Raw genomic sequence first — 10000 nt, forward strand, 5'->3', positions numbered from 1 at the left:
CGCCCACTTGTAACTGCCCACCACACCACATTTCCGCCCCTGATGACCTCAGTCATTGCGCAACTGTACAACCACTGCCCTTCTTTGAAGTGACCATCAGGGCCGTCGTCATTGGTGAACCAGAAAAAAAAAAAAAAATACACTGCCAAAGTTGCTCAGATATTAATATTGAATATATAAAAACAGGTGTAAGTACTTGATTCATCCCTCCATATATGTGTACCTATCTTCAGAGACTATAAGAATAAGCATAAATAATTGACTTTTTTGTCAGATGTTGCAACAAGTGTAGATGCTGTATATGGGCCAATATGGCAACCTTACAAAATCTAAATAAGCTTGAAGCTATTTGCCAATATATTGTGTCTGCAATGTCATCGACCTGAAAACAAACAAGCACTGATCAGTCTATGTGCCTTTATACAATATAGCCATGTGCTGTACATGTGTTTGATGGACTACTATAAATGGTTTCCTCCATGTATATCCATCCTCTAAGATCCACTCTAGTCTTAGCACAATCGTCAGGGATTGAACACTACAAATTTTCCTTACTACATCACTCCATGTCATGTGGCTCCTGCCGCTCCTCCTCAGGCTCATCTGTATCAGATATTGCAGCATATTCCAAATGTACAAAAATCATGAAAACTGGAATACAGAGAATTGAATATTAATCAATATTAATTTCTTCTTAAGATAGGAGGTTTATGTGAAATACTTTTATTTTATTGTCTATGTTAATTTTGTAATTGAGTTGTAATTGACTGCTATTTTACAGCATTGCAACAGGTTACTACCTGTTGCAATGCTGCTCCAAAATATGGGCCTTGGCACTGTCACAATGAAGTTTATGATCCCCTCATTCCTGTAATTATCCAGTACTTTAGGATTAATTAGGGTAATAATTATTTATAACAATTTATTAGGAATAATAAGTGACATAATGATGTTACATATTCCTACAGTTCTTACCTGACAATAGTCCAACTATCACTCATTACTGCAAAACTAGAAGCAGATGCTACTAGTTCCTTAACAGTTACAGAACACTCCTGATAGACCCTCTCAAGAATATTGTTTGAGATTGAGTCCCGGCTCGGAATATTGAAAGATGGCTTCAGAGTCTTGAAGAACTTTGCCTGCAACTTATTACCCACCAGGCATAGTGGACAGCCACTTGCATAGAAAGCCCGGGCTAACTGCAACTGAGCTTCTTTCTATAATGCATTTGATTTCCATTAATCATTATACTGATAGACAGATTACTGAATGTTGACATTGGAGACACATTAGTATACACAATATATAACATAGTATATACTTACTATTTGTGTTTCTGTCATTTTGTCAACATATGTGTATGAAGCAATCTTCTGCTGTATTAACTTTTTGGCTTTGGCAGGAGTGGAAGTCACTGGAGTGATTCCAGAACTGAGAGAGACAGATGATCCAGGTCTACTTGTTGTGCCTGTGGCTGTGTCAGGTCTGGGCAGAGCCATCGGAATCGGACTTGTGAAAATAAATGAATCATCTAATGTTCTTTGCATTGTATGAGTGCTTACACCTGTTGGACTTGTATCATGCAAGAGCAACTGCAGTTCCATGTCTGAGTCACTGTCTATGCCTTGTGATCTTCCCTCGGTAGTTTCAGCATCAGTAAGAACTGTTTTTTGGCCTTTACCACGTGTCAAATATTTCTTCTTGATTTTTTTTTACCCCATTTCTTGCACTGAACTATATGGTTTACCATCCGACTTCCGTTTTTTGACAGTTCTGTTTAGCAAAATAAGCATTTCACTTTTGCCACTTTCCCATCACTTGGGACATCTTTGAATAATTTGGCAACTGGAGTCTTCTTCCTGTCTGGCATTGTAGGTTTTACTCACTACCCACACAACAACAGAGTACAGGACTGATAACAAACACGAACAACTTACAATGTTGCCAAATCTCAGTCACAGTGGTGCCAAACCTCTTATGAGACAAAATTCCAGAAACTACAGCAAATTGGCAGAAAACGCTTATATATCACCACCATCAAAGGTATATTATTAACACACATGTGTTTGAGAGTTAAATATGCAAGAGGTTTATTGTAAAATCAATAAAATACATCAAAACATGACACAAAAAATGGGAAATGACCTAAAATCATAAAAACAACTATGTTTGAGGGGATATACTGTTTTATTTGATAATCTAGAAACAATTGTAATGTGTGTTTTCTTGCTGAGATATTTAAGACAAAACACTAATATATATATGTATATATATATATATATATATATATATATATATATATATATATATATATATATTTGGTTTTGTTTTGTAAAAAAAAACGCGTTAAAAATTTTTTTTTTTTTTTTTTTTTGCATAACTTGTCACACATGCACGTTTCTGGTAGCGCAAGAACCATGGGCTTATTGCATCAGGCGTTCGTTGCTCCTCCTTATTTAAGTAGAAATGTCACGGGAATGAAAAAAAAAAAATCACAGAAAGAATTTATAACCTAACTTCACCTAACCTAAAGCCGCAGTCATACGATGCGACTTTACCTGCCGCTACTGCAGTAGCCTAGTCGTCAAGTGTCGCCAGTTAGTCGTCACTAACGAGTCCAACTGACGACTAGAAATACTCGCAGCTACTAAAGTTATCTGGTCTATCCTGGTGTAATCTAGCCCAGTGCCCATCCCAGCGTACAGACCAACGCCTAGCAGTGTTCAGCGCCCAGACCAACGCCCAGAAATCTCTCAGCTTCAGACCAGCGCTCAACCCAGCATTACGTGCCCAGCCCAGGGCCCAGCTAAGCGCTCAGTCCAACACTCGGCGCCCAACCTAACGCCCAGCTTAGCGTTTAACACTCAGCCCAACGCTCAGCACCCAGTCTAGCGCCGAGCCTAGTGTTAAGTGCACAGCGGCCAGTCCAAGTCAGCTCCACACACAAGCTCAGTCCAGTTCAGTCCACAGCGTCCAGACCAGCCCCTAGCTCAGCACCCAGCTCCGCACAGCCTGCCCAGCCCAGCCCGGCGCCCTGGCCAGCTCCCGAAGTCCAGCTACAGTAGGAACCTTTGGGATCTCCGACCCAGGGAGAGAGAGCGCTTTTGTGCAACCGTCCATAACACCTCCCTAGAAAACACGAGCCTGCATGCATCGCAGTGTTTGCAAACAGAGGCCGGCAACTATACGAACAACACCGCGTTAGGGTCAAATTCGAGGACACGTACGTCCAGTCCACTTGGTGAATGACCGAGTCCAGTCTTTGCGATGGGCGAACAAGAAGATAGGTAGGAAGAAACTGACGCTGGGCAAACAAAATTCAGTATCTTATTGTGCCGCAATTATTATCCAAACCTTAGGGTTCTGGATGGAAAACTCCTCCCAGACCCTCTTATGCCTTGACTTTTCACAGAAATGCCCCCCTTTGGAGCTACAGAGAGTAGGATACCTAGTCCCACACTCCGTCCCGTTTTATCCGCCTTTACGGGACGAGTAGGAAGACTCAGTGGCATTATTCTTTTCCCCCCCTACCATAGGGTAAGGCGAAAGCGGAAAATTACATACTCAAAGAAGTGGCATAGGACAGTATTAAGAGGGGATGTAACAGCATAACGGAGGGGCAGTCGAAGTACAATAAATTAGCATAACTTCTCTATGATTATATATTTCATCTATTATAGACAAAATTATGTGTGACTCTGGTCCGAAGGGGCTCCCATGTAGTCCCTAAAGACTGCATGCTACTACACATTTTATATAGTAGTAAGAAAAGGTGAGGAGAGCGGGAGTGGGAAAGAAGATGGCAGATAGAGCTAATGAAATATTATTGAGATGGTCTGGCTACATGGAAAGAATGGGTAATGGAAGATTGGTAAAAGAGGTGTGGAAGGCGGAGGTGGAGGAAGTGAACAGGAGGGGACGACCGAGGATGAGATGGATGGATGAGGTGAAGGAGGGACTGAGCAAGAGAGGGATGTCTGTTGAGCAAGGAAGAGAGAAGGCAGGAGACAGGGATGAGTGGAGAGTGACTGTGTATGGATGATACTGTTGTGTAAGGAAAGGGTGGGTGGGGGATAGGGGGTGCTTATGTGTGAATGATATTTAGATGCAGACCGAAGGAATTTCTCCCCATCTTCTCTTTTACTGCATGAGGGGACGGAGAGGAGGGTTAGTCGATTAAGTGAATCGGCCTTGCTGTGGATGTACTGTGTCTTGCTGCATTACGTTTGACCCAGGGCAACTGGGGGATGCAGGGATGACCCGTCATCCATGACTTGGCTACCTCCCTATAAGGAGGAAAAAGCTCTCGATATATAAATAGAATTATTATCCATGAGAGAGAGAGAGAAAGAGAGTGAGAGAGAGAGAGAGAGAGAGAGAGAGAGAGAGAGAGAGAGAGAGAGAGAGAGAGAGAGAGAGAGAGAGAGAGAGAGAGAGAGAGAGAGAGAGAGAGAGAGAGAGAGAGAGAGAGAGAACACCACTTAGTTTACTCACTGAAAGAAATTAGTTCATAACACGCTTCACGATATTGTTCTATAACGAGAATGACTCGAGGGTTATTCTTCCCTTATGTCGTGATGGTAGTTATATAGGAAGCTAATACCGTGATGGTGGGTATGTATAATAGTAATCGGCCAGCCCTCCCGTAGGAACACAACAGTAAGCATTCATTGATGCCTTCGGCTGCATCGAAATCATACCATCTTAAGATACGGAGCTGCCTAGTGTAGTCCTTACATAAGGAGCTGCCTAGTGTAGGCCTTATGGTCTCTTGCAGTCTCCTTTATTCTTATGTTCTTATGTTCTTAACCCATTAAACTCCGATGACAAGATGTCTTGTCATTTGGTCAAATAAAACAAAAAATCATAAAACACCAAAATGTTTGATCAAACACCAGAAAAATATGACGTCAGTCCTCGCTTCGCTGCGAGCGAAGCGAGGATTGACGTCATATTTTTCTGGTGTTTGATCAAACATTTTGGTGTTTTATGATTTTTTGTTTTATTTGACCAAATGACAAGACATCTTGTCATCGGAGTTGAATGGGTTAAGAGTGCTGCATGTTACATCATGGCAACCTCACTTGTTTTCTGTTCTTCACATAATTTTTATTTCTGTACGGGATCTTGTTATGTGGCAGTAGACTGGAAGTGAACATTAAGGGAGAGCGACTGGAGGAAGTGGATAGTTTTAGATACTTGGGTGCAAGTGTAGCAGGAAAAGGTGGAGTGAAGGTGGAGGTAGAATGTAGATTGAGAGAAGCGAGTAAATGCCTTGGTGGATTAAAAAGTGTAATGAGGAATAGACATTTAGGAATGGATGCGAAGAGGAGACTGTATGAAGGAGTGATTGTGCCAACAGCACTGTATGGGGCAGAAACGTGGAACATAAGAGAAGAAGAGAGAAGGAGTTTGAATGTGTTTGAGATGAGGTGTCTGAGAAGTATGGTGGGGGTTACTAGGCTGGATAGAGTGAGAAATGAGGAGGTGAGGAGGAGAACAGGGGTGAAAAAGGAGCTGGGAGATAGGGTTGATGAAAGAATATTAGGATGGTTTGGACACATGGAAAGAATGAGTGAAGAAAGACTAGTGAAAGAGGTATGGAAGGCAGATGTGGAGGGAGTGAACATGAAGGGACGTCCTAGGATGAGGTGGATGGATGGGGTGAAGGGGGCTTTGGGGAAGAGGGGAATGTCTGTTGAGGAAGGAAGGGAGAGGACGGAAGACAGAGGTGAGTGGAGAATGGTTGTATATGGATGATGTTGTGATTGCATGAGGAGGAATGGGCAGGGGAGTGGGGGGTAATGTAGTATGTGTGAGCAAATTTTGACGCAGCCCGAAGGGATTTCTCCCCGTCCTCTCCTTATATGCAAGGGGGGACGGAGAGGGGGGGTCGCCGATTGAATGAAGCGGCCTTGCTGTGGATGTGCTGTGTCTTGCGACACTGCTTCTGACCCAGGGCGGTGGGCAAGGTGCAGGGATGACCCGTCATCCAGGAGGTGCTCAGATGAGAGGGAGGGTGGGAGGGGTGTGGAGTGTATTTAGGGATGAAATGGGTGGGAGTGTTTTTATGCCTTTCCCTTTTTGGCTACCTCCCTTGAAAGGGGGAAGAAGCCTTGGTATATGTATGTATGTATGTATGTATATATATATATACATATATATATATATATACATATATATATATATATATATATATAGAGAGAGAGAGAGAGAGAGGGAGAAAAGGAAAGTAAGTTTGGTGTGATGGAGATCGAATTAAAAATGAAAGGGCAGGGTCGAAGAGGGTAGAAGATGAAGTACGATGGAAGACGTACTTGTGTGGGAATGGTAAAAGGGGGGAAAAGGGCGAAGTAAAAAAAGAGATGAAGAAGAAAAGCCATTTTTTTTCACAGCGTTGCTCAGGACAACGAAGAATCTTGGAGAGACGTCTTTAGATACTCTGCATTGCATTCTTGGATCATGTCGTCATAGAAAGTGACATATATTATGAACTAAAATATAGAGTATTCATATCTGTTGATGATACAATGCTGTTCAAACTACCAACTGACCACTCAAACAAATTGGATCTACAAGACGATTTAGGGAAACTTGTGCAATAGAAAAGAGGATTACTCTAATATATGTCAAGTCATACGTATCGATTACACTTGAAGTAATTACACCTACGCATTACTATGAAAATATTAACGGAAATTAAGAGCGAATTTCCTTCAGAACCAGCGTTTCTATCCTCGAGCCGTCCACGACACAACGCTGTGCTCTCAAATAACTATGGACGCTTTCGCACATCACGACCACGAACCACGTGTGAAAGCGTTCATAGACAACTATGGTTTTTCAAAGTACGGCGTCGTGTCGTGGTCGGCGCACGGCGGAAAGTCGATACGTGTGAAACGAGCCATATGTTGATTATTCGGAGGTTTATAGAACCAGCCACATGCAGTATTATTCGAAGTGTTCAAGACTCACTTAGGTAAGTCGTGTTGCAATGAGACTCACACGATCCCGTCCGTGCATGGGATGCTGACTGCATTAAGTTTTATAGTTAATATTGTACAACATTGTTAGAGACTTTAGTAACATTTTAGCGGAACAGGGACACAATATTCTTCAAGTTTGGAGACGAATCGTCACTCAAAAAAAAATGCTGATCACTTTTACTTTCTCCCATCTGTCCTTTCCTTTGTGAATTTACGTCTTCATCGTAATATTCCCTGAGCATAGAAACGTTGATTATCATCGCGACAAAATACAATAATTCACACAACACGTAGAACCGCGCATGGGTCCGACAACGACCATGATGCACTGACGACAACGACGTCGACTTGCCTTTCCCCGGTGCAGACCGAGGGGCGCAAATGCAAAGGTGAGGACTTGGATCGCAGCTACGCGTCTTCTCCTGTGTGTTCCTTTAACTGACCTTGCCATGGACCAGAAGGTCTCCAGCTGGCAATGCCTTACCATTATATTCTAGTGTAAGAGAAGAAAGTGGAGTAGGAAGAGGGTGGTGGGGAACAACCGTGCAAAACGAAGAGGAGGAAAATATGCAAATGGATGGAACGAAGGTGAAAGGCACAAGAGGAGAAGCAAGATGGACGAGGAAGTGGAGAACAAGAAGTAGGAGGAGGAGGAGGAGGAAGAGAAGGGAGAAGGGAGGAATGTTGAGGGTCGGTCCTAGATTGAAGTGGGAGGGGGACAAGAGGTGGAGGGTGTGTGTCGGAGATGGAGGAACAGGATGGGGAGGAGGAGGAGGAGGAGGCACAGGGAGAAGAAGGAGAAGGAAGCGGGGAAGAGGGAAATAAGGAACCTGGAGTATAAGAAGGAACTGGAAGGGAACAAAGAATGAAAGGGATACATAAGAGAGGAAAACGATAAGGAAAAGTAAGATTGGATATTAAGAAAGGACAAGTAACCCTAAGGAGGGGAGGAGGAGGAGAACAGGAAGAGGACGACCAGGAGGAATAAGAACAATCAGTAGTTTGGAGGGATGTGTGGAACAAGATCTTTTCTGGAAGTAGCAGCGGATATATAGATAAAGACATATATATATATATATATATATATATATATATATATATATATAATATATATATACAGTATACATATATATATATATAATATATACAGTATATATATATAGATATATATATAATATATATATATACAGTATATATATATATATATATATATTATATATATATATATACATATGTATCATATATTATATATCTATAATAAATATTATATATATATATATATAAATATGATATATATATATATATATATATATATATATATATATATATAGAGAGAGAGAGAGAGAGAGAGGAAGAGAGAGAGGGAGAGAGAGATAGATTGAACATCGACAAGGGTCTTTGTACCACTGGTCCGCTTTTTCATCCCACAACCAACCAACCTTGCGGCTGCAGCAACAGACCGAGACCACGGGTGCAGCAGCAGCAGCAGCAGCAGCTGAGGAGACTGGGTAAACCCAACTGTCTAGGAACGCCTATTAGATACTCTGCGGCAGACAATGCCTGTCCGTCAAGGGCTGACTGACATTTAGGCAGACGAGACTGCCAGAAGGCAGACCATTCCTCAGGAGAACCCAGTCATCCTGACGAAAGGCTGTTGTGTAACCAAGGAGAAAGCTCGCGTACATCAAACTCTAGTACAGTATCTACGTAGATTCGCTAAATTGTAGTTGGTCCGGAGCGCTCAAATTGTATCCTAAGGTTTACGGTCCTGCTCCTTGAACCGGCAGCAGGTCGTCCTTTGAAGACGATTCACTCTTGCGGAACCTGCAGAAATAGACTTCGGAAACTGGCAAAATAACACAGACAACAAACAACTAACGTAGGACACACCTTCCACGCGATCGGCTGCAGTGATGGAAATGGTGGTAAGAGGGCAGCGTATATGTACCCGCTTCTTGTTGTTCATTGTTGTAATTTAATTAACTGTTTATCTTTCATTTGTGCTCAATCCCTGTGTAAGAGAAAGTTTCCAAGCACGAACCCTGGATACACTTTTATTGCATTACGAGTTCTCCAAAACCATTTCCATCACTGGTCAACTGGGATGATGATGCCGCAAGACGAGAGAGTTGTTGTTCTAGACCGTATTCTATCGGCGCTTCCATCCTTGTGGACAATCTCACACCACAGTCGTACGGAAATTGAGAGAGCGAGAGAGAGAGAGAGAGAGGGAGAGAGAGAGAGAGAGAGAGAGAGAGAGAGAGAGAGAGAGAGAGAGAGAGAGAGAGAGAGAGAGAGAGAGAGAGAGAGAGAGAGAGAGAGAGAGAGAGAGACTTTTGTCTCTTAAGAGCGAAGCCATAAATAGGTAGATAGATAGACAGATAGGTAGTTAGATAGATAGACAGGTAGGTAGATAGATAAATAGATATACACACAGACAGATAGGTCAAGGTAGATGGAGATAAACACGGTTGTATCTTAAGAGCGAAGCCAGTCTACGGGGGACTCCTCCCCAGTGGGTGCCGGCGGTCCTTTTAAACGAGCGTCGGGGCATTTTTGAAATCGAAGCGACGTCCGCGTTTAAAGGGCTGCCGGTCCCTGCCCGTTCCCTGCAAGTCTGCATGAGGCGTGTCGACGCTATTCAAACCACGCCTACTCATCTATCATTAATAACTGCTACTTTGCACTTTCTAAAGCTTCTGAAGTGCCCTGGAAATTATAGAAAACCCCGAAATACTCTAAATTCCTTGCAATCGCAGTAACGGTCGAGCAGGCGGGAACTTTGAATGAATGAATGGCGCAATGCTCAAGGCCAGGCAGCCGACGAGTCGTGTCAGGGTAGCCAACAATTCCGAGACGCCGCGGCAGGCATGCCAACACCTCCGCGCTACCCTGAACCGTCTACGAGTTGTCCTTACATAATAAGCCAATGGTGCCCCCATGGTAAACCGACGCCTTGCCCTTTGTGTTAAATATAGGGATGTAAGAATATGTATTGCAGATATTATACA

General features: G+C 42.8%; 1 protein-coding gene across 1 annotated transcript; it reads right to left on the reverse strand.

Annotated features, from left to right (window-relative positions):
* Window positions 1-559: 559 nt before the first annotated feature.
* LOC143026089 (uncharacterized) lies at window positions 560-1929 on the reverse strand. The gene is made up of 4 exons (XM_076186085.1): window positions 1329-1929; window positions 976-1220; window positions 801-868; window positions 560-651 (listed from the first exon to the last, which is right to left on the reverse strand). Exons 1-4 carry the CDS (start codon window positions 1605-1607, stop codon window positions 560-562), a joined length of 684 nt encoding a protein of 227 aa, XP_076042200.1. The 5' UTR covers window positions 1608-1929.
* Window positions 1930-10000: the final 8071 nt, after the last annotated feature.

Source organism: Oratosquilla oratoria, chromosome 6 (assembly GCF_046742065.1).
Source record: "Oratosquilla oratoria isolate Oo_2021 chromosome 6, ASM4674206v1, whole genome shotgun sequence".
In the NCBI taxonomy this organism is placed as follows: Eukaryota; Metazoa; Arthropoda; class Malacostraca; order Stomatopoda; family Squillidae; genus Oratosquilla; species Oratosquilla oratoria.

Bases quoted from the DNA above. Each gene is read 5' to 3' on its own strand.
- LOC143026089 (XM_076186085.1), bottom strand. From the start codon at position 1,607: ATGGAACTGCAGTTGCTCTTGCATGATACAAGTCCAACAGGTGTAAGC. The intron at 869-975 runs GTAAGAACTGTA...GGATAATTACAG, and splicing joins GATAGTTGGACTATTGTCAG to GAATGAGGGGATCATAAACT. The intron at 652-800 runs GTAGTAACCTGT...TCTGTATTCCAG, and splicing joins TTGGAGCAGCATTGCAACAG to TTTTCATGATTTTTGTACAT.